At 41.8% G+C, this 24946-nt stretch overlaps 2 protein-coding genes across 3 annotated transcripts in view; both read left to right on the top strand.

Moving 5' to 3' along the window:
* LOC123508587 (contactin-associated protein-like 5) overlaps positions 1–15939 on the top strand; it is a 38443-nt gene extending 22504 nt beyond the window's left edge. Inside the window, exons 24-40 of one of the 2 annotated variants that reach the window (XM_045262357.1) lie at positions 324–497; positions 1383–1605; positions 1964–2235; positions 2925–3197; positions 3931–4157; positions 4501–4633; positions 4892–5038; positions 5456–5609; positions 6173–6359; positions 7275–7425; positions 8039–8205; positions 8763–8862; positions 9479–9648; positions 9812–9889; positions 10145–10353; positions 10952–11068; positions 15832–15939. In XM_045262357.1, the coding sequence (XP_045118292.1) occupies positions 324–497; positions 1383–1605; positions 1964–2235; positions 2925–3197; positions 3931–4157; positions 4501–4633; positions 4892–5038; positions 5456–5609; positions 6173–6359; positions 7275–7425; positions 8039–8205; positions 8763–8862; positions 9479–9648; positions 9812–9889; positions 10145–10159 (2471 nt within the window). In that variant the 3' untranslated portion in view covers positions 10160–10353; positions 10952–11068; positions 15832–15939. Of the gene's footprint in view, positions 1–323; positions 498–1382; positions 1606–1963; positions 2236–2924; positions 3198–3930; positions 4158–4500; positions 4634–4891; positions 5039–5455; positions 5610–6172; positions 6360–7274; positions 7426–8038; positions 8206–8762; positions 8863–9478; positions 9649–9811; positions 9890–10144; positions 10354–10951; positions 11069–15756 lie in introns of both variants that reach the window. The other variant, XM_045262356.1, reaches the window with a different exon arrangement.
* Positions 12693–17256, top strand: LOC123508518 (neurofilament heavy polypeptide-like). Its single transcript, XM_045262252.1, has 2 exons — positions 12693–13364; positions 15832–17256. Exons 1-2 carry the CDS (start codon positions 12693–12695, stop codon positions 17254–17256), a joined length of 2097 nt encoding a protein of 698 aa, XP_045118187.1.
* Positions 17257–24946: the final 7690 nt, after the last annotated feature.

The following is a 24946-nucleotide window of genomic DNA, read 5'->3' as shown; positions in this document are numbered from 1 at the left end:
CACCACCACCACCATTACTACAAATCAGCACCATCACAACTACCACAATTACTACAACTCACCACCACCACCACCATTACTACAACTCACCACCACCACCATCACAATTACTACAACTCACCACCACCACTGCTACCACAATTACTACAACTCACCACCACCACTGCTACCACAATTACTACAACTCATCACCATTACTACCACAATTACTGCAACTAATCACCACCACCACCACCATTACTGCAACTCACCATCACCACCACCACCACCACCATCACCACCACCATTACTACAACTCCTCCTCTCCCTCGCCCGTGATACAGCCACGAAGGAACAGACGGTGAGTTTCTCCAAGAGTCGCGTGTACTTGGAGGTGCCGGCGTGGCGTGAGGGGAGCCTTGCCTTCAGCTTCAAGACCACCTCCTCCAGGGCCATGCTCGCCTACCAGCCCGCTTACCACCCCAGCCACGCCACCTTCAGGATCGCGCTGCTTGGAGGTGAGGGCTTGAAAATTGCTTCCTCGCTTTCGCTTTAACCCCTTCAGTACTTGGACGCGTTTTTACCTTGAGTTTTTGGTGTGATTAGATGATTTTTCTTACATTAGAAAGGGTCTATGGAGGTCAGGAGATTAATGGCCTGAGTCTTCACTGTTTTAATCCCCCACATAAGTTTCTGAAGCTGTATAAAATCAACAATAAGTAAATAGAATAATTAAATCAATGAAATGAATATAGAAACAAATCATGGTACTGAAGAGGTTAAGATTTTGCAAGTATGTTTTCTTTATTTTTTAGTTTTATTTATTTTTTGTTTCATATTTGTATCTCAGAATTTCTTACACGTATTTTGTCATTGTTTTTATCCTTTTCACTTGTATAATTGAAATTCCACTGGTGCTCTTTTCGTTTTGTGTTTTGTTCAGTGAATATTTCATTTATTCGTTATGATTCTTTTAAAATTCATTAGACTTTTTCATACGAGTCTTTCTTCGCTCTTCACTTGTACCCTTCGTCTACATCTTCTACCTACATCTGTTTTATCTCCGTACCAGGGAATCTCTCTCTCTCTCTCTCTCTCTCTCTCTCTCTCTCTCTCTCTCTCTCTCTCTCTCTCTCTCTCTCTCTCTCTCTCTCTCTCTCTCTCTCTCTCTCTCTCTCTCTCTCTCTCTCTCTCTCTATCTATCTATCTATCTATCTATCTATCTATCTCTTCATCCTTTACTTCTCATCTTATCACCATATTAATCAGTCATTATATATTCATTTCTCACCTCATGTCTTATTCTTTTACCTCATTTTTGCTCATCCTTTACCACACGTCCATTTTCCCACCAAGCAATCCGTCTTTATCCTTCACCTCCCGTCTTTCCCTTCGGCTTTCAGAGAAGGAAGTGGAGTTTATGTACAGCTACCACGGGCTGGAGCACCGTCACAGCCTGTACACCGCCCGGCGCCTCAACACAGGAGAGTGGCAGCAGGTCCTCGTCGATATCTATCATCACCAGCTGCGTCTCCTCATCAACTCAGAACAGAAACTCATTGACATCGAGGACAACGCGAATCTAGGAGTGCTGGATGGGTCTATGTTCCTTGGAGGGATGCCAGCGTGAGTGTAAACAAGCTTGTGTTCTTTGGTTCTTGTGTCTTTACTATACAGTTGTCTCAAGAACTAATATCCGTTTTCATACAAGTTTCCTTTCTCTGTGTCTCTTCTTTGCATTTTTTCACGTCAACAATCTTAAGTTCTTATGTTCATGTATCTTTATCTTGCATAGTATCTTCATTGTTTCCATATCTTCTGTGTTTTCTTCAATATGACTTAATCTTTAACGTAAACAGGCTTATCTTTTCTGTATTCACTCTTCTTTGCACAGCTGCCACAAGAACTTAAGTCCCTAAGCCAACTAGTCTTTTTATCTCACTTTCTCTCCCTCCAAGCAGCTCTAACACTTTTCACTGAACAGGAGACAAGACACGTGGATGAACCAAGAGATCCAGGAGGAGGATGAGACTCTGGGTAGCTTGAAGGGATGCATCCGTGACTTAACCGTCAACAACGAACTGGTGGACCTGGACCGGTACATCAGGGCAGCGCCTCTAGGGGTATCTGCCTCCTGCCAGCCATCATGCAGCCCTAACCCTTGTCAGAACGGCGCAGAGTGCATCGAAAACTGGGGCTCCTATGAGTGCGTGTGTAAGAACCCCCTGGCGCACTCTGGTGTCAATTGTGAGCACAGTAAGTGTTTGGGATTCTGTTTGGTAAGAAAAAGTAAGAAGTTAAGTGTTCGATGACTGAAGGAGAGTTTGTGGTGCTGAGAGTTAAAGGATTCACAGTCACTTGGCACTGCAGCGTATCCTACCCCACTCTCACCAAACCATCCACTACCAATCCATCCACCCTACACATTCACTGCCACTCCACCACCATACTCACTCATTCATACTCATCAACCCGACCATTCACTCATTCATCCTCCTATCTACTGTAGTCCACACGTCTGACTCTAGAAGCATTTTGGGGCACAAGTATTTTGGGTAGCATGTGTCTCTGTACTGAAGAACCATCTTCCAGTTAAAAATTAGTGTTTGGTGAGTGTACGGGTATTTGTGTCTCTTAGAAAGTTAATCTCTTCAGTATCGTGACGTGTTTTCATATTCATTCTTACTATTTGGTGATTTTATATAGCTTCAGAAACTTATGTGGGGATTAGAATAGTGAAGACTGACTACTAATCTCCTGACCTCCATTGACCTTTCCTAATGTCAATAAAATCGTCTAATCTACCCCAAAAATCAAGGTAAAAATGGGTCTCACTATTGAAGGGATTAAGAGTTACGGATTCAAAAGTAGATGGATTGTTGTTGTGATGAGAGAATTAGGAAGGTAAAAATTTGGCGTCAAAGGAACTCTCGTCTCCCTCACAGACCTGAACGAGGAAGCAATCACTTTCACCACGGAGGAATCAAGACTAACATACTTCATCAACAACACTGAGAACTCCCACAGCCAAGAACTCGCCAACATGACTTCACTTCTCCTCAACTTCCGCACTCACGTCAGGCAGGGACTCATTCTCTTCACTTACGACTACCTCCACAACTTCCTACAACTTCACCTGGCGTCCCCAAATAAACTGGTGCTGTACTTCAATTCAGGAAGGCGAGCTTTGTCCCTCACGATCGACACAAGTAGTGAAGGTAAGTTTCTTTGTGCTTTGTGAGGAGTCTTCTGTACTTCTCTCGTGTTTCGTGAGTTAAATGACAAGTATCCTCTTTAGCCCATAAATTCTCGTGAAAAGTCCACGTGGTATAGATAAATAAAAATAAAGTATAGGTGTGTAATGGTCTGGGATTATTTTTGTTCTTTGTAATCATTCATAATTCCTTGGTTCTATTTTTCTACGCCTGGCAGTTTAGGTTACATAAGTTTCTTCGTTTACTTTTCAGTGTTTATTGGTGTTGGTGATAATTATGTGTGTAGTAGACGATTTATTTTCAACTTTCCTCTCTCTCTCTCTCTCTCTCTCTCTCTCTCTCCCTCTTTTCTTTCTTCCTTCTATATTTCTTCCATGTTTATTTTGCCTTTCACGTTTCTTTCCTTTATTTTTCTTTGTGTCTTCTTTATGTTTTCCTTCTAACTTTCCACTCTTTTTTTTCATGTCATTTTACCCTCGCTCACTCGATCTTTGTTTATAACCTTCTTCCCGGGACACATCTGCGTGAGCCTCTCTCTTTATTTACCGACAACTTTCCTGGTTTATCTATTTCCTCCATTCCCCTTTTTCTCCCTTCCTTCTTATTCTCTTTTCACGTTCCATCGTCATGTATGCAGATATACCATACCACACTTCTCTCACACATTACTCTTCCTTCTCTCATATTTTACCTTTTGGTGTTTCTTTGGCTACCACACGTCACTGCTCTTCTCCAGTTCCACTCAATGATGGCCAGTCGGTGCAGGTAGCCATAGAACGCGACGCCTTCACTACTAACCTCACCGTCTACACTAGCGGGACTTTCTTCAACGCCTCCGTCCATGGTGGTTTGCTTCCCCTTCAGAAGACTGACTATGAACAGTTTCCATATGGCGAGAGCACCCCACTGCCTGACATGGTGTACTACCCTCACTCCTTCACCAAACCAGGTTACTTTTCTATGGTAAGATGCAAAGGTTAGCCAGTAGTCTCAGTCCATCCTTCCTTTCTCTGGTAAACTCATGAACTACCTGTCTGTTTCCTTTAGTATACTTCTTATGATACTTTTGTTCCTTGTTTGGGAATGGCAAGTTCAGTGGGCCTTTGTTTTCTACCTTTATATAGCCGTTGGTTTGACTCCCTCCTATGTACTCGTAAAAAGAAAAGAAGACATTACATTAACTTATATTTTCGAAACCTTTCCATTATACACTACATATGAAATGTGTACTATCAAGTCTTAAAGGTTATTATGTTTCTCTTATTCTATCAAATCCTTCGATCTCACCCTCGCCTCCCATGCTCAGTTCTACATGGGATCCGCCAATGACCGGCAAGCTGACGTGAAGACGGACCTGCCTGGCCTGGTGGGCTGCGTGCGAGGTTTTCAGATCAACGAGGAACCTGTTGTCCTGCACCGCTACCTCGCTGACCACCCAGGTAAATATAAGCTCATTTCTCAAGTTTTATTCCAATATCATTAAACTAAGTTTTCAGGTTTACATTCACTCATTCTTAGGAACACAACGAGCCTTATAATTACATCAAACAAATTACTCAGATTACCTTCAAACATTTCACCGTTTTCTATTAAAATTACTCGATCCACCACCACCACCACCACCATCACCACCACCACCACCTTCATCCACTCATACCACAAACTGACTGTCTTGGTCCACCGCCTTTTGTGTTCAGCTGAGGGCGTAAAGAAGGGCTGCTCGATGGTGTGCGATCATCACCCTTGTCTCAACGGTGGTGTCTGTCAGGAGGACTTCTTGTACCCGAGCAATTTCCACTGCGACTGCTCCAGAACCTCCTACTCGGGCCCCGTCTGTAGCACCGGTAAGGGCTTTGCTGTCTGGCTACTGTGTTAGTTAATTATTGCACCGTAACTTCATATACTTAACCCACCTCGGTACTGGGATGCATTTTTTATCTTGAGTTTTGGGTATGATTACACGATTTTACTTACATTAGGAAGGGTATATGGAGATCAGAGGATTAATGGCCAGAGTCTACTATTTTAACTCTCACACAAGATTTAGAAGCTGTATAAAATCACCAAATAGTAAGTAGAATGAATATGAAAACGTGTCATAGTACTGAAAGGGTTAAACGCCACTTTAGTATGAGTTATGTGTTACCATTGATGTCTATATGTCTCTCAGATCAATGTATGTCTTGCCTTGCCTTGATTATTGACATCTGAACACCATGACGCATTGGGTAGAGAGATTAAACTTCCGCATTAACCCACAGAGACAGCGTACAACTTCCACGGCAGTGAGTGGCTGGGCAGAGACGCGGCCACCTCAGCCCTCATGGAGAATCTGGTGTTTGAACTTGCCTTCTCAGCCTCCGTGAGACGCCCACTGCCCCAGCTGGTCGCCCTCATCAGAGGCACCGACACCGCGTGAGTACTGGCTGATTGACACGTAATAAAATCGAAACTGCATCTCGAATCATATCTTGGTTATCATATATTGTCATGTAATTGTAATTCGCAACGCGCTTTACAACAGACACGAAAAGCACTAGTGTCTGCGGATGAAGACATTTAACAGCTCCATAATTTCTTAGTTTTCATAAATCTAGTGATAGTTTATAATAAACTCTACACCGTCACTAACAAATCACCTTTAAAAACCAGACCAATCATTTATGTGGCCTAGAAAACAATCGTATCGAGAGAACAAAGCATTCAACCCCTTCAGTGCTGGGGCACATTTTTACCTGAAGTTTTGGGTATGATTAGACGACTTTATTAGCATTAGGAAGGGTCTATGGAGATCAGAGAATTAATGACCAGAGTCTTTACTATTTTAATCCCCCACGTGAGTTTCTGAAGCTTTGTAAAATCACCAAATAGTAAAAAATAGTAAGCAGAATGAATATGGAAACACGTCATGGTACTGAAGAGGTTAAGAATACTCCCAATAGCTGATGAGTGACACTGTATTGACATTACTTCGTCAGCGGCCACGACGACTACATCTTGGTGGCGGTGGAATCTAATGGGGCAGTGACGGTCCAGGCAGTGCTCAAGAACCTGAAGGACGCCACATTGATTGTTCGTGTATCTCCGGACGAAGGAATCAACGTTTACAGTGGACACCGGCACTTTGTTAGGGTGGAGTGGCGAAGTGACGGGCTCTGGGTGACGGTACGTACGTGTGAGGAGAGAGTGAGAGTTTGAGGAAGGGAAGGAGGGAAGGGAGGTCATAATGAAAGAGTGAGGTGTGAGGGTAGGCATTCAACTGTGTGTGTGTGTGTGTGTGTGTGTGTGTGTGTGTGTGTGTGTGTGTGTGTGTGTGTGTGTGTGTGTGTGTGTGTGTGTGTGTGTGTGTGTGTGTGTGTGTGTGTTACTATTTTAATCCCCCACATATGTAAGTTTCTGAAGTTGTATAAAATCACCAAATTGTAAGCAGAATGAATATGGAAACACGTCATGGTACTGAAGAGGTTAAGATTACTTCTAATAAATGTGTGTGTAATTCACCTCGGTCGCCCAGCCAGTCTTCCCCATTACGGAGCGAGTTCAGAGCTCATAGACCGATCTTCGGGTAGGACTGAGACCACAACACACTCCACACATCGGGAAAGCGAGGCCACAACCCCTCGAGTTACATCCAGTACCTATCTACTGCTAGGTGAACAGGGGCTACACATTAAGAGGCTTGCCCATTTGCCTCGCCGCCTCCGGGACTCGAACCCGGACCCTCTTGAGTGTGAGATGAGCGTGATAACCACTATACTATGCGGTGTGTGTGTGTGTGTGTGTGTGTGTAATTCACCACGGTCGTCTGTGTGTGTGTGTGTGTGTGTGTGTGTGTGTGTGTGTGTGTGTAGTATGTAAAACTCTCAGAATACACGCAAAGCACACATTTCTTTTGCATTATGTATGTTCTCTCTAGATCCGCATTTCTCTTTCTTTTCTCTCTATTTTCTTATTACAGTCCTTGTCCTTCTTCAGTGTTCGTTGTATACTTTTTCCATAACCATTTTTTCCCCCCTCTTCTCTATATCCCCAACCATCGCCTCTATGCCTTCTTTCAATACCCGTCCATATCCCTCACAGGTGGATGGAGAGGAGCGACTGCCGCGAACGGAAGCTACCTCCTACAGACTAGAATTGGAACCTTTCCCTCGCAGTCTCTACTTGGGCGGCTTCGAGGAGGGTGTTGACCTTCGCTTCGCCGACTATGAAAACTTCCATGGGTGTATCTCTAGTAAGTTATCATTTGAACCGTGACTTTTCTTGTATGTATCCTGTGAAATATACTTCTTACTAGTAAAAAAAGCAATTAAGAACATCAATTAATCCCTTGAATACTGGCACACATTTTGATCTTGATGTGCACGATTAAACCATTTATTGACTTTAAATAGGGTCTATGGAGGTCAAAAGATTAATGGCCAGAGTCTTCACTATTTTAATCCCCACATGAGTTTCTGAAGCTGTACAAAATCACCAAATAGTAGCCAGAATAAATATGGAAACGCGTCGTGGTATTGAGGGATTTCATCTCTTGCATAATCATGTTTAATGAATCACCAGGACATTAACTCCTCCAATACCGGGACGCCCTTTTACCACAAGTTTTCGATGTGATTAGATGATTTTATTTACATTGGGAAGGGTCCATGGAGGTCAGGAGATTAATAGCCAGAGTCTTTACTATTTTAATCCCCACGTAAGTTTCTAAAGTTGTATACGATCACCAAATAGTAAGTAGAATAGATATGGAAACGCGTCATGGTACTGAGGGAGTTAATCTCTTACATAATTACGTTTAATTAATCACCAGGACACTAATAAAACAACAACTTCCTCTCGTACAGATGTGATGATCTCCAACTCGAACGGAAAAGTCTTCCCTCTGCAGGAGTACGAAGAAAAGGACCGCCACATCACCAACTTCGGCCTTCCCACCTCTGGATCCTGCTCTGGCTTCCCGCTCATGCCTGCCTTGGTCATGACTTACAGAGCAGACAAGGACATCTCACCGGTAACGTTCTGGGACTTCTTTCTTAAACGTTTTTGTATTATGTTTAAACGTTTCACTGTTTCATCTCAGTTGCTTTTAACGGGCTCCAGTGTAAGTTTTTCTACTGTGGGTTCTTAAGATGGTTTTATGATTCCAGTGGTAGTTTCATATGTTTTAGTGGAAATTTTTTTGAGATTTAAGGTTGTTTTTATCATAGCAGACTCTAATGGAAGATTTTTTCGGGGAGGACTGTGGTTTGAAGACTTTAACAGGCCCGAGGTGAAAAGTTTGGAGTTTTTGTGGGTATTTTAGTTTATCAGACTCTAATACAGGTCTCTTGGGAGGTTTCTTTATGATTTAAGTGATATGCAAACTGGATCTAGTGAAAGTTTTACAGTTTTCAAGAATGTTTTTCTATTTTTTATGACGTGATGATTGAACAAGAACTCGCATCATCATTGGGAATGAATAAAAAAAAAACAAGATGGAAACCAGAATGACCATCTACAAACTCTCCATAGATTAATAAACTTCATGTATCATCAGCAATCAAAGGGTTAATCAGGTTTCCCACACAGGTGCAAGGGGAGGACTGGACCATGAGAGCAGCGCAAAGGACAGCTTACGACGCACCACCGTCCCTCACTAGAGCAGAGAGAAACTCGCCAATGGATAACGGTAAGAAGAAATGCCCCGTGATGGTCAAAAGTGAAAGAAAGAGTAGAAGTGAATGGCTTAGACTTCCTTGTCAGTTTACTCTTCACCACTTTAGATCCATGGCGCGTTTTTCTTATCTATTTTGGTTAATATTTAGCGATTTTACACAGCTTCAGAAACTTATGTGGGAATTAAAATAGTGAAGACTCTGACCATTAATTTTCTCACCTCCATACACTCTTGATAATGTAAATAAAATCGTCTAATCATACCGAAAATTCATGATAAAAAAAAAAGCGTCCCAGTACTGACGGGGTTACATTTGCTTGTCATCTATACACACATAATCACCTACTTATCTACTTATTCATCTATCCATCCATCTACCCTTCTACATACCTATCCATTTAGCACTTTCTTCTCTCCCCACTTTAACCCCTTGTGTTTTGGGAACAATTAGACGATTTTATTGACATTAGGAAGGGTCTATGGAGGTCAGAAGATTAAAGGCCACAGTCTCCACTATTCTAATCCCCACATGAGTTTGTGAAGCTACATAAAATCACCAAATAGTAAGCAGAATGAATATGGAAACGCGTCATGGCACTCAAGGGGGTTAACACACGGTATCCTGCAGTGGTTCCCGCCGTGGCCACCTGCGTCATTCTCGCATCGGGCATCATCCTGGCTATCCTGTGCATCAGAACCAACGAAAAGAAGAAGAAGGCAAAGAAGAACCAAATGATGAAGAAGGAGGAAGAGGAGAGGGAGCGGCTTTTGAAAGATAGAAAGAAGAGTAGAGAAGAGGTGAGTTAAAGCGAGAGAGAGAGAGAGAGAGAGAGAGAGAGAGAGAGAGAGAGAGAGAGAGAGAGAGAGAGAGAGAGAGAGAGAAAGGGGAGACGGAAACTTTTTCCAACCACCCACTCTACACATTTCTTTCATCACTTCACATCACTTCTCTCTCCCCCAGGCAATGAGGGCACGCATTACCAACATCTCTGAGGTGGAGATGGCGCCCTCAAGGCAACCCAGAACGGAGGAACACAAGGTAACGAAACAAATCCCATATTCTCTTCACAAAGGAGAAAGAAAATGGAAGGAGTAACTCTCTTAAATGTTCAATGCTACTTTTCTCTCAGTTCCTAATGTGAGAAGGGATCATTTTTAGGGATTCTTGTCTTTCATTAGCTTATAAACACTTCGGTAAAAGAGAAAGACACTATTTTTTTCTATCGTTAAAAGAACTATTTCGCTTCCTCTCAAATGTTCTCTTTTATACTAAGTCCATTTTTCTCAACCACAGAGAAAGAGAAGGTGAGGAAAATAAACGCAGCGAACCAGCAGCAGGTAGCGCCCCCATCGGAACCGCCACCACCCATCCCAACCAAGGAACCAGAGGAGGAGGAGGAGGAGGTGCAGGTGAGGACGCCAAAGGACTCCACTGCAGACAGACCACTCTCCTGGGACAAGTCTGCTGACGCGCTGCCTCTCATAGGAACTGAGGTGCCACAGGTAAGAGTCCTTGCTAATATTTTCCTTTGTGGTGAGTCTTAAAGCTGCAGTCTTTCATTCCCTCGCTGTTTCTCATTGTACGGACTGAGATATGGTTACTGATAGCCTTTTGGATGTGTCAGCTTCAAGACATTTTTCCCTGACTTTTGGCTAAATCTAGTAACCTTTTTAGGGAACTGGTAATCAAGTGGGCCTTTTTTGTTCTATTTTTGTTGCCCTTGGCCAGCTTTCTCTCTTCCATAAAAAATAAAATTCAAGTATTTACCAATAACTTCCTGTGTTTTTAGAACCATATATATATATATATATATATATATATATATATATATATATATATATATATATATATATATATATATATATATATATATATATATATATATATATATATATATATATATATATATATATATATATATATATATATATATATATATATATATATATATATATATATATATATATATATATATATATATATATATATATATATATATATATATATATTACTTTGTTACCCTCCTGCTTCTCACTATAGGCAACTTTCCGTGTATTTCCATGAAGCAAACACTGACTTGCACCTCCTTTTTGCCATCAGGTGAGGGAACAAGGAGAAGGTGCAGAGGACTCAGCGTCGGAGGGAAGCAGCTTCGACTGTACCATTGACATCACTAGTGGATCACCTTCCTCCTCGGCAATCTTCCCTCCGCAGCGGGTAAGGACGAGACAACCCAGCGTTTCTGGAGGTAGTGTTGAGCAGGGGTGGGAGGGAGTGGAAGGAGATGTTTTAGTAGATCATAACAATCACACATTCGATAGAGAACGCAGGAAAAGCGACGCAGATTTGCAGGCTGGCTCACGAAGTTTGCTAGACAGTATCGAGAGTTTCATACAGAAGTTCACAGTGAGTCGAGTGAAGTCAGAGGGAGATTACCCGGTATTTGTGGACCATCCGACGCTGCTCTCGCTCAGTGACGTTAACTTGGAGGCCCTAAATAGAAAAATCGACATCAGAATCGTACCCAGCTTGTCCAGTCTCCTAGGAAGCGTCCCGCTCACGCCGGATGTGATGGGAATACAGGAGCCGCTGAAGGACGCGTCTGGAGCAACTCAGGAGCAGCAAGAGGAAAAATTGTCTCTTGCTGAAGAAGAAAACGAAGAAAGTGATTTTGAAGAGAATGATTGATACCGAAACTGAGAGAGAGAGAGAGAGAGAGAGAGAGAGAGAGAGAGAGAGAGAGAGAGAGAGCGAGAGTAGAGGTGGTTACGTGTGTGTGTGTGTGTGTGTGTGTGTGTGTGTGTGTGTGACTGAAAAGCTGTGAAGTCTATATAAATGCAAAAATTAGAAGTTAAAGAAGAAGAAAAGAAGAGGAAGAAGGAGAAAAAGGAGAAGAAGAAGAAGAAGAAGAAGAAGAAGAGGAGGAGGAGGAGGAGGAGGAGGAGGAGGAGGAGGAGGAGGAGGAGGAGGAGAAAGAGGAGGAGGAGGAGGAGGAGAAGGAGGAGGAGGAGGAGGACGAGGAGGATCTATTTACATCTCCAGTACAAACCGTATCACTCCCCCCAAATAAGGATAAACATATTCATAAACGCAGACAAAAAGGAATAGTATAATTCATCTCACCAAGAACTCAAGATTAAGGGCGAAAGTACTCGGCGGCAAGACTCACCAGCTGATTTCCAACGTTTCCTAACACACTGCCTGAGTCTGACCTTCCTCGTGGCTACCAAAGGAACGTTTTATTCCACGTGGGTTATTGACAACGTGCAATTTGCTTCTCGTTCTTACCGTGTTGATCTCAATTTTTGTTTGATCTCGTGAAGACTGCCTTGATGTCTTTTTATCATTTATTCGTCTTGTGTTCAGTTTTCTGTTTACTATTCTTTTGCATTCGTCAGTCGCTCTCTGTCAGTTTAGTATAATGACGAGTGATCCTTGACTTTCTAGTGTTGTGTGTTTAGTTTTGTGTTCAGTTTGTCTTTTCTTTATCGTTCATCCGGCAGTTGCTCTCTATATCGGTTCACTATATGATATAAACATTCTCTGATTTTCAATTGTAAATACGAACCATGACTAAGAAGATGATACCCCATTTAAATAGCAACACATTCACCTCTACCTACCATTCCCATATCTAACCAATAACCATGATTTTTCCTTCATTTTTGCTCATGATATGTCGGTAGATAAATAAAGTCATTCCTGTTTCAGCTTCTTGTTTAAGTAACCCAGAGAAGGGTCCGTATAACAGCTCAACCTTGCTTCCCAAACCATCGCTAGCATCAATCTTCCCGAGGCCAGTTTGCGCCTATCAAGCCAACGAGATGCTTAAACACACATCATGGGCTACAACGAGACAAAGAACAGCGATACACTGCCACGCAACCTCTGCTACAGCTCAGTTTTTGGTTTCCAGGACTTGATTCCGGCTGACTCTCCATCATCGATGCGGGTCAACCGAGGCTCCAATACCATGCTGAACGTCGACGATGACACGACCTCGGAGAGTGAGCCCCACCTCCTCCACCACGGCTCCTTGCCCACCGAAGAACAAGAGGAGGTGGTGGAGGCCCCGTTTGTCGCCACCACTGTTCGACTGCTTGGCGGAGGAGAGGTGCAGAAGATAACGAAGACTGAAGAAGAGGATGAGATTGTGGTTGTCGATGATTATCTTGAGGATAAAGCAGCACTAACAACTGAATATGACAGTATAAAGATTGGAGAAGTACCTGAACCGAGCCTTGACCTTCAGGGAGAGGAAGAGATGGACACAGCGCAGCAGAAGGAGAGTGACCTTGCAGAAGCAGCCCAGGAGACAAATCAGGACAGCAAGGCGACAAAGAAAGACCAAGAATCCAAGTCCGCTACAGATGAAACAGAAAATGAAGCAGGGAAGGAGACTGCCTCGAAGAAAGAAAATGAGAACGCAGAGAAACCAGATTCAGACGACGAATTCATTGAGCTGCGGCCAGAGAACGAGAAGGTGCAGAACGCCGAGCGAGTGACAATGCAGGTAAATCCTCAGGGGGAAGGAGCCTCGGGAGGGGAGGAGAATACCGCCCCGGGGAAAGAAGGAGAGACTCGGCAGCGTGTTGACATGCAGCAGTACTACCTCAGGAAGAAACCCTCGGCTCCTCCCGCACTCCCGCCGAAGGAAAAGCACTACTATTAAAAAGCTGCTGTTGATTTTTTGCGCTTTGGTCTTCTTCCCTCGTGTTGCTAATAGGGTTTTTTTTATATTGTCACCTGTCTATGTGGTTTTCTGATTAGTGTTATTGTTTTCTGTTTGTTTTTTTAATTGTTTATCCTTACAGTTTTCTTTTCTCGTGATTTACTTTCCATTTTGTATTGCTTTTTCTTGTTATTTTGTGCGTCATTTGTTTTTATATGGTTTTCTATCGTATTTTATTGTCATTTGTTCTTTTGTGGTTTTGTATCTTTTTTCTCTGACTGTCACTTGTTTTTCCTACTGTTTTTCTAGTGTTATTTGCTTGTTGTTTCCTTCTCCTGTTGTCTTTGTATTGTTTCTTCTTTTGTCTGTCGATGTGCCTTGATTGTTTATATTTTTCTTCTCGATATAGTTTTTGTCCTAACTCTGCTCTATATTTCAACTCGAACGTTTGTTTTGCTTAAATCATTTCCCTGTTCAGAGTTTAATGCATATTTCAGTTGAGTTTGGGTGAGAAATGTCGCTTTTACTATTAACATCCACAAATAACTGATAAAAGAAAAACTCCATTAAAAGTTCGATATATGATAAAAAGGAATTTAAACTTATGAAAAAAGGTACACAGATATGAAGTGTTTATATTCAATACATTCATGTTTTCTGTTTTGTTTTCTGTATATTTATTGTCTATGAAGCTTGAGTGTGTTTCATGAACCTTCTGAAGCTCCGGTCCCGCTGCTCATGTCAAACTGAAGCCACACTGATATCTTTGCTAAGGCTTCTGATTTTTTGGGTTCTATTCTTACCAATCCTTTCCTTCGTTTACTTTTTCCTTGATAGGTTTTCTTTAATTCTCTTTTTTTTTTCATTCAGTTAACCTATCCATCTATTTTTTTTTTCTCTCTCTTTTATTGCTTCTGCTAAATCAAAAATGTTACCCAAAATTTTTATCGATCCTTTCCTTCGTTTGTTTTTTCCTGATAAGTTTTCTCTAATTTTCCCTTTTCTTCATTCAATTAACTTACCCACCTATTTTTTTTTTTTTTTTCATTTTTTTTTTTTTTTTTTTTTTTTTTTGCTTCTGCCAAATCCAAATGTTACCAAAAAATAGACAAATGAATAAATCTAACGAAGAAAACAACAGTCGGAGTTTATTTGCTTTTATTTTCTCCCCTGTATGTTTTGTTAGATTTGTTTGTCTAAATCCTGCTGTTTACTATTGTTTGGCGTCGATTGTTAGTGTGGCTTTTGCACCTTTTGTGAGCTTCATCCTGCTTTTCTTTTGCTATTTTTAGTATATCATTCTATTCACATTATCTATTCTTGTAGTTACGTTAGTTGTGACAGTGTTAGCAATAGTACTAGTAGTCGTAATAGTAGTAGTAGTAGTAGTAGTTGTGGTTGTTGTAGTAGTAGTCGTTGTAGTAGTTGTTGTTGTTGTTCTTTTGTTGCTGTAGTAGTAGTAGTAGTAGTAGTAGTAGTAGTAGTAGTAGTGGTGGTAGTAGTGGTAGTAATAGTAGTAGTAGTAATAGTAGCAGCACTAGTAGTAGTAGTAGTAGTAGTAGTAGTAGCATCACTAGTAGTATTAGTAGTAGTAGTAGCAGCATTAATAGTAGTAGTTGTTGTTGTAGTAGCAGTAGTAGTAGTAGTAGTAGTAGTAGTAGTAGTAGTAGTAGTAGTCATAGTAGTAATAGTAGCAGCAGAAACCTTACTCTTCTCTTTTACGTCTAGTGCCAAATAAGATGATATTAATTAATGATTGTCAATTATTGCAATGGCGATGATTATGACTATATAACCACTGCAGGGCTTTCTTCCGGTAACATGTGGGTTATCTCATTCCTGACCACTCAATCACCTCACAACTAAACCACCAATTCAGTTCCCCTTAGCAGTTAGTAAACAATGCTATTCCACGTTGCTTTGGTATTATTGCAATCCTATAATTGTATTTCTATAAGTAATTTTGTATGTGGTGAATGAATTGTTAATAATGTGTCATGTGTCTTTTTGGTGTGTGTGGGGGGGACAGGTGCGTGTGAGTACATAATATCAAGGAGATGAGAAATATGTATGTGTGGGTGTGGGTGTGTGTATATACATATGCATGACGAAGAGAAAGAGAGAGAGCGTGTGTGTGTGTGTGTGTGTGTGTGTGTGTGTGTGTGTGTGTGTGTGTGTGTGTGTGTGTGCGTGTGTGTGCGTCTAACACCCTCCATTCTCTCTTCCATTACAGCCTAACTAAATAACACCCCCAAAAAAGGCGCCTCTCTGATGATCCTTGTGACACCTTCATAACCTCTCTTGGCAGACGTGGCAAGAACCCAACAAGTCTCCTGCCAACCCCACCGAGACTCAACACCACCTACACATTCCCACTGACAACTTGCCAATACAAAAAGACAAAGCGAGCGAAAAATATGACGAGGAGGAGACGCCACAATTCAAAGTAGAGAAAGTCGAGGCAGGCGCTGTGAAAGAGGAGTATTTTGAAGGGGAGAAGGATGATGGAAGATACTCCGCGATGCCACCAGAGCGTCAGATCGAACAGAGGCGCAGTGAGGACAATGAACTGAAAGAAACAGATGACAAAGACGATGAGTATTTCGAGTGCAAGAGTAGTGCCAGCGCTCCAATTCCTCCAGAAATCGTTGTTAGCAGCCCAAAGGAGAAAGAAAGTCTGAACACCGAATACTTACTGAGTCATATTTACAAGGACAAGACCGAAGAGGAAGGGAAAGGGGAAGGAGAGACTAACGTAGAAAAGAAACCAGACGAAAAAGAGAGTAACGTGAAAAATGACTATGCAAACAACCAGGATATTCAAAACGAGACAGGCACACAAGAAAATCTCAAAGAAGACGAAGAACTCTTGGATATCAGCGCCAAACTCCTGCTGCTGGACATGGCTGGGCAGAGAAACGATGGCTTCTCGTCGCCTGAGAGCTACCCGGGGTCTCCTATAAGCGAGGAAGACAGTCCGGAGTCCCCCACGTACGTTAATCTATACCAAGAAGATGACATAAGCCTCCTGAACACCGGAGTCTCCCCAAGATGCTCCCCGGGAAACCTGACACCTCTAGACCCTATCAGTGAGCACGACGAGAGCGAGGAGGACAAGGAGAAGGAAGGGAACAGTCCACGGAAGACATCATTGCCAACACTCTTCAAATCTAACCTGTCCTCTGGTGTTGCCAACCTCAGTGCTCTCTCTGCTGAGGACGACGCTGTAAAGGAAATGTTAACATCTGAGGACGAGGCTTCGAAAGACACTAAAGACGGAAAAGATGAACCCGATGCAATTCCTGAAGCCAAACCTGAACCTACTCCTGAAATACACCCTGAAGTAGATAATGAAATACCGCCAGAAGCTACTCCAGAAAAAACCCTTGAAACAGCTCCTGAAATACCCTCAGACGTAGCAGATGTAGTTCCTGAAAAGCCCCAAGAAACAGCCCCTGAAAAACCCCCTGAAACACCTCCTGAAGTCCCGCGTGAGGAAGTTCTAAGCGGAAGCGTTAAAAGGAGAAGGCGTCGCAGGAAAGGCCGCGTCACAAGGGAGAAGCAAAGCCCGGTGTTCCTGAGTGAGGGAGTGCGAACCTTCAGTAATCCCGTGAGTTACTTCGGAGGCCCCAACATCAAGTACGAAGAGGAAGACGGAGGTGCAGCAGCAGGAGGAAGCGATGGAGGTGCTGAAAGCCGTCTTAGTATTATCTCCAATGTCTCGCTGGATTAAGAAAAATGTCTCTTCTTGTGTGTACGTGTTGATAAGGTAGCGGACAAGACCGAGTGTTCTAATATGTAGATCCATTGTTCTGTTTTGTTATTTTTTCGTTTGTTTTGTAGTTTGTAAAATAATCTTAGCTCGCAGTGATGTTGATGATGAAAAAATAGCATAACAGTCTTACTACAGTCGTCAGTCAGTCTTTACTTGTGATTCTGAAAGTTAGCGTTCATGTGGCAAATCACGTTAGTCACGCTAGAAAAAAAAAAAATCTTACAAGCTCAAAACGAAAAAAAAAAACTAAATATTTCTGTACATAACTGTAAAAAGAATTAATATGTTCTCGAGAGGACTGCAATTCGGATTCGAGTACGATACTTGATTGTCTATCGCTGGGCACGGTGACTTGTTAGTGTGTTCATTAAACAATACGACAAACTCTTCCCTCATGCCGCCCTTCACTACCAATAACCACGAATGGGAAACAGAAAGCAACAAATATTAATGAGAGAAAAAAAAAACACGGAAATCAAAATATCTAACGCAAGTTTGATTCTTCTTGTCCGTGACTTTTGACTAACTCTGATCTTTAAGGGAACTGGCAATCAAGTAGGCCTTTTTTTCATTTTTATTCCCTTTACATATAAAAAAGTATTGATAGATTTCCTCCTTTTCACAGCAGACAAGAAAACAACCATCATTTAACAATACAATAGAAACCACACTAATAATACTAACACAAAGAGAGAACACTACTGGCCATTCAAACTCCACTCAGTTAAACACAACTCAATTACTTGGGAGTCGCTGTGCTATACGCTGCTTCCCTCTAGCGGCGAGGGAAGGAAACTAGGATGTGGAGCACTTTCGCTGAGGCAACCAGACGTGACGAAGCGTGACACTGGAGGAGAGGAGGAGGAAATGGAGGAAGAGAAGGAAATGAGAGGAGGAACTGACCTGGAGTTTTCTGGAAGCTGTGTGTGTGTGTGTGTGTGTGTGTGTGTGTGTGTGTGTGTGTGTGTGTGTGTGTGTGTGTGTGTGTGTGTGTGAAAGAGAGTGGCGTATCATGGGTGACAGAATCGAAACAAAATAGAGAAATTAATAGATGGAAAAATAAAAGGAAAAAATAACACAACAAAAGAAATTAAGAGAAAAAAACAAATAAAAAAAATAATGGAAAAAAGAAGAGACAAAAGAAAGAGAATGAGAAGCAGAATAATAATCAGGCCGGCATTCGTGAAGGAAGGAACGTGACTCACGCAAGAACTGAATCACGGCTCAGTCACGCATTTCTTTTACTCACGTCTGGGAATGTTCTAACTCTCGCCAAGTCCCTCACCAACACAGGAACCAGTTTGGAAGTCACTCCTACATAACCAAGCATCTTACCCAACCTTATCTAACCGAACGATCATAATAAACTCAAAAAACACACATTACAGAAGCATATTTACTCTTACTTCACTGCAAAATCTAAAGCTAAACATTACTATCACAATATAATTTCGACATTGCAGTACAAATCACATTTTTACATTACGCTCTTCTTTTCTTCATAACAATAAAAAATGGAGACTGAATGCAACTGTCAAACCATCATTTCAAGAGTTATCGTACCCATTACCGTTCCATTATGCTTTAGTCTTCGTATTACGCTCTTCGGTGCAGCGATTAGTGGCTGAGCATGATGGTACTGGAGTATGTAGAGCGTGTGCTAGTGCGGCAGTCAGTCTGGCTTTCCTGGACCATCTGTTGAAGAGGTGGTGGCGTTCTCGAGGTTTGAGGCACTTGTCTAACCCTCTGGTCATACAAGAGGTAGAAACACAACAGGTGGCTTCTTAAGTATTACCTCTCACTGGCGTCTTAACTTCCCTCATTACCTGGCGGGAGAATAATTGGTGCCATATTCAGAAACGTTTCCCCTCCCTCACCGCGACCATTTTCAAAGACTACATAGACAATTAGCTGAGTTCTAAAGAGTATTTGTCCTGTTATTCAGAAGCGCTTTTCTTTCTCTCACCGCGACAGAGACGATTAGCCGAGTTCTAAAGAGTATTTGCCCTGTTGATATTGCAGAAAACTTGTTAGAAGGTCACTAGAATTACAGAAACATCCTTCATTAAAAACCTCTGTCACTTCAACTAGGGCCCTTTAGAAGTAGTGAAGTTGCTCTGAGGCGCGGAAGTGTTTCAGAATATGGGCCTTAGTGAGAATGTTGAAGGAAAGAACTGTTGTCTCTTTAGTGAAATGTATCCGCTTCTCCATCTCTCTCTCTCTCTCTCTCTCTCTCTCTCTCTCTCTCTCTCTCTCTCTCTCTCTCTCTCTCTCTCTCTCTCTCGGCTTGGTGAATGGATTTCGTTCCGGTAGGGAGAAGAGAGTAAGAGTGTGAGGAGAGGAAGAAAGGTCATAATGAGATAGTGAGGTGTGTGTGTGTGTGTGTGTGTGTGTGTGTGTGTGTGTGTGTGTGTGTGTGTGTGTGTGTGTGTGTGTGTGTGTGTGTGTGTGTGTGTGTGTGTGTGTGTGTGTGTGTGTGTGTGTGTGTGTTACCTACTTACCTATTTGCGTGTACTCAAATAGATCATTACAAAATTACAGGATTGAGTGAGGCTTCTAATGACTCGTGTGTGTGTGTGTGTGTGTGTGTGTGCATTGCCTCCAGCACATCCTGCCACGTGTTCTGAATCGAGAGATGCCAAATACGTCATGAAGAAACAGCAAACTCATCGAAGCAAACATAACATAATAATTACACACTCGCCTTCACCTCTCCAACCTACACTGACTATAAAATTACTCAAAGAAGACCCAATTAAACTGTACTAGTCGTGGAAGAGAAATGAAGGAAGTCTCGTTCAAGATTCAAGGGTTCTTATTCTGAGATACTCCTGCCCCGTACCTCCATTCCTTCAAGAGACTCTAGTTAATGCTGCAATGGTTTTTAAGGGTGTTTGTATAGTTTAAATGGCAAATTAACAAAAAATTCTGTATCAGCAAAAGAAACGCATGTGAAAATCCTGCTAATCATCTCTGTGGCCTTTGAAAACAGTCGCAGTGAGGGAGTGAAATAATGTTCCTGTATGTATCTCGGCGCACGACTCAGGGGAACCATTTCGTGAGTTTTGAAGTGTTGCCAAATGACTGTCCTTGGCGAGAGACTGACAAGACACCCAGTTATTATCCTTGTGTTGTTTGGACGTGGTGCTCGTTTTCTGTTCATCCTCCTGCGTCTTTCTCTATCTGTGTTTATCATTTTCCTTTTCTTCCTTGTTCTCTTCCCTCTTATCATCTTCCCTTTGTTTGCTGGTAGTGTTCGTCTCTTCCCTGTGCTTCCTCGCGTCCTTCCTTATCATCTTTCATCTTGGTTGTCATCCTCTTTCTTCCCCTCTTCGTCCTCGTTCATCTCCTCATCTTCATTCTTCTCGTGGTTACGTTTATCATCTCTTCCTTGTCAAGCTCATGTCCTTCCTAATCATCGTTTTCCTCTCATGCTTTCTTTATCATGTAGTTTCTCTTTTCTTATCCTATTCTTTCTTATTCTCTCTTTCTCTCTCTCCTTTATAGTGAGCATCTATTATCTTTTCCCATCCTTTCTCACGTTTTTTTTTATCATCCCTATTGTCTTCTTTACCTTGGATTCTTCTTATTTCTTCCTTTAATTCTTTCTCTTCTTTTCCTTCTTCCTTCACAAGGTTATTTTTACATATCTGCAATATCTGACGTATTTCTTTATATTCTTTATTCTAAATATCTCTTCACTGTCACTCTCCTCTTCCTGGTTCTTCTTTTTTTATTTCCTCCTCCTCCTCCTCCTCCTCCTCCTCCTCCTCCTCCTCCTTCTCCTCCTCCTCTTCCTCTTCCATTTCTTCTTCGTCACTGCTTATCACCTCCATCCGTTCCACGTTGTTGTGGAGGGACGCAATCTCACCAAACTCTGTCATGTTCCTTGTTCATGGTGTGATAGTGTTGCTTCCTCTCTCTCCTGCAAGAACCACGAGGCAGGTACGCGAGCTGCAGGTAAATGAAATGATCCTTATATACTGACATGTTATTACTATCATCAATTGATTAAAAGAAGAGGTAGGGAGTGATTAACTGCTCTTGACTTTGAAATATCCAGCATATATTGTTTTAGGTTGCTTCATTTCATAAGTCCCTTAGTTAGCAGTTAGCCCCTTCAAATACTAGGACACATTTTAACCTCGAGATTTGTGTACGATCAGACCATTTTATTGACATTAGGAAGGTTATACAGGTCAGAAGATCAATAGCAACAGTCTTCTCCATTTCAGTTTCCCTTATGAGTTTCTGATGCTGTACAAAATCACCAAATAGTAAGTGGAACGAATATGGAACCCGTCATGGTACGGAAGTGGTTAAAGGGATAAATTGACCGCTGCTACCCTTGAAATATGTAGTAACACTATTAGGCTAAGGAGGAGTGGTAAGCAGTGTGATATATAGTTGTTTCATACAATTCCTCATGACTTCTGGCAACTTCCCTTACTGTTTTATGTTCCTAGGTTCTAAACAGCACATTAAATAGCTATAAAAGACCAACTGTTGATTTCCTCTTGCTGTTCCCTCGTGTTCTTATATCCTTACGTAAACAGTATATCAAAATTACAATAAGAACACTGGCTACTGATTTTTTGCACCTTTCTGTATATATTCTTACGATAAATCTAAACAATATAGTGGATAAGAGGACTGACCGACAATTAATGACTTCTTGCAGCTTCCCTCTTGTTCTCACGCACTCGTGTTCTTAGCAGCATGACACACAAGACAACTTACTGACTCCTGATTAGCGAAAAACCAGTACATCGCTTAGCAGTCAGGACGGGGCAGCCATACATGTCTTTAGGGATACCAATGAACGTGATAAGGCGAACGTATGTATCTACTGTATGCGGGGGAAAGAGGAAGAGAGTAAGGGAGGGAGAGAGGGAGAAGTGGGTCAGCTCCCTACACCTTCAGCATAACGGTTCCGCGGCCCAACGTTCCGCATTCCGAATTGATGAACGGGACCCTGAAATTTTTGTGCAACCGAGAGACGCGACGCATACAGGGAGTCTTGTGCGTGTGTGCGTGTGTGTGTGTGTGTGTGTGTGTGTGTGTGTGTGTGTGTGTGTGTGCGTGTGTGGAGTGTTTGTTTTTCTTCAATCTTCCGTTTTGTCATCCTTCTCGTTCCTTTTCTTCCTGTCCTCTTTCTCCTCCTCGTCCTTCTCTTTTTCTCTCTTCTCCTTTCTCCTGTTTCGACTTGTTAGTGTAGGAGACGTAAATGAATGAGGTTTATATGTGATAGTTTTTCTCTCTCTCTCTCTCTCTCTCTCTCTCTCTCTCTCTCTATGGTATTCACTCAAGGCCTAAACCCCTCTCTTTACGAATATTTGGACCCAACCAGGCAGAAAGACGTTAGAAAGCCACGCTGGCCACGAAGAAGTCGATCATCAGTAGTACACCTGAGCGTCAGGAAGGCTCTGGGACTGTTAATTAACGCCCTCATTGGAAGGACGTTCTTCAGCGATGCCAGTTACTCCTCCTTGTATTGAGATCACCTGTCTGCTAGTGTTAGTAAGGCCAGACGTAACTACCAACCCATCTGCTGAGTTGTACTGTGTGTGGTTGGGTGTTGAGGGTGAGGCTTCGTAGGAGATTAGAGGCTTTAGAAGAAAAGAAAACATGGTAGATGAGGAGGAAAAGGAGGAACTGAAGAAGGACTGAGAGGATAAGAGTTTAAGTAGAACACTGACGCAATGTACATAAGGAAAAGATGTAGATAGGGAAGGATGGAAGGCAGGAAGGGAATTCTTGAGTCTCGTGTGTCGTGCAGTGGTGTCCTCTAGCGGCAGTCTTTGTCAGCACATCTCAAACCTTGACCCACATCCCCATTGGTCTCCTTACTGCCATGAACTAGGCCCATCTTCCCCTCCTCCTCCTCCTCCTCCTCCTCCTCCTCCTCCTCCTCCTCCTCCTCCTCCTCCTCCTTCTTTTTCGAGACTTCATTCCTTCCTTCCTTCCTTCCTTCCTTCCTCATCTTTACATGCTTCTTCTTCCTCCTCCTCTAGTGATTGTTGTTGTTGTTGTTGTTGCTGTTGTTGTTTTTGCTGTACTTTTTTTCTTTTCTATCTCATACTTTATCAATATTTCTTTTCTTCTTCTTCCTCCTCCTCCTCCTCCTCCTCCTCCTCCTCCTCCTCCTCCTCCTCCTTCAGATTACTTCATCTACACCCATCATCCTTCCTCATATTTTCCTTCTTTATCTCTCCAATACTCCATTTTTCCTTCTTTCTTGCTTTTTAACCTTCCGTCTTCCTTCTTCCTTCATTCCACTCTCCTCGTCTTGATATTCTCCCTATGTCTTGCGTATATCTCTGTCTCTTTCTCTCTTTCTCTCATATCCCTGTCATCCTCTCCCTTTCTCTTACTTCATATTCTCCTGCATCGTCCCCCTTTCTTTTATAACCTTACTCTTTCTCTTCCTCCCCCCCCTCTCTCTCTCTCTCTCTCTCTCTCTCTCTCTCTCTCTCTCTCTCTCTCTCTCTCTAATCCTTCATAAACGACATGAAAGGTGTCTCCCAATAAGGAACGAGGGGTTTAAGAGTTTCGAATCGCCTTTAGAAGAATACGATACTCTCTCCAACACCGTAAAAGTACAGACCGTGATCTGTTTTCTGTTACGCCTTTAGGGTTTGATGCTCCTCCCGGCAACAAAAACTTGATCACCTTGAGATGGAAATAAAAAAGAAAGGAAAGGAAAAGATTTGGTTCTGGTTAGTTTTTTTTTTTTTTACTTCTATTTATAGTTTAGTTTTTGTGTTTAATTAATTATATTTTTATTTCGGTGATTATATATTTTTTCATGTTTGTTTTGTGTTTAATTACTTGGTTCTGCTTCTACTTAGTTTCTTTTCTTTCTTTCCTTTTATGGTTTAGTTATTGTGAGTTCAGTTAACAGTGTTTCTATTTGAGTGATTAGCTCGTTATTTCTTTTTTTATTTTGTATAGGTTTGTGTTGAATTACAGGGTTTAATTGTACAAGTAGAGTGTAGGTGTGTTTTTTTTTTTCTTCGTTTTGTTTTACTTTCCTTTTAATGTATCTTTGTTAGCGTTCCTTTCGTGTTTCTCGCACTACGATAAGTGAGATTTACATTACATAACTTTTCTTCCTTAACATAACATTTTTTACTCATTTATTTTCTTATTCCCTTACTATTTTTGGCTGTGTATTTCTTATATGACACCCACCTGTTAATCCAGTACGATATTTCCCTTGTTCTACGCTAGTCAGTTACTGCATTCCCTGGAGACATATAATAAATGATAACTTAAGCTTCAGTTTTAAACACACCATTCCTTTCTCTTATATGACATCCTTTTGACTATTTAGTATGATATTTCAATTATTCTACGCTATTAATTACTACATTTCTTTAGACCACATAGTACATAACTTCTTTTTTTTTTAACCCCATCTGTACTATGATTCATTTCCATATTCATTCTGCTTATCATTTGGTGATTTTATACAGCCTCATACAGCCTCAGAAACTTATGTGAGGTACTAAAAGAGTGAAGACTGTGGCCATTAATCTTTTGACTTCCATAGACCCTTCCTAATGTATATAAAATGGTCTAATCGCATACAAATCTCAAGGTAAAAATGTGTCCCAGTACTGAAGGGACTAGACACACAATACCT

The sequence above is a fragment of the Portunus trituberculatus genome, chromosome 25 (assembly GCF_017591435.1).
Source record: "Portunus trituberculatus isolate SZX2019 chromosome 25, ASM1759143v1, whole genome shotgun sequence".
Taxonomy (NCBI): Eukaryota; Metazoa; Arthropoda; class Malacostraca; order Decapoda; family Portunidae; genus Portunus; species Portunus trituberculatus.
Note: the sequence above shows the minus strand (reverse complement) of the source record. Positions and strands in the feature narration are given on the sequence as shown.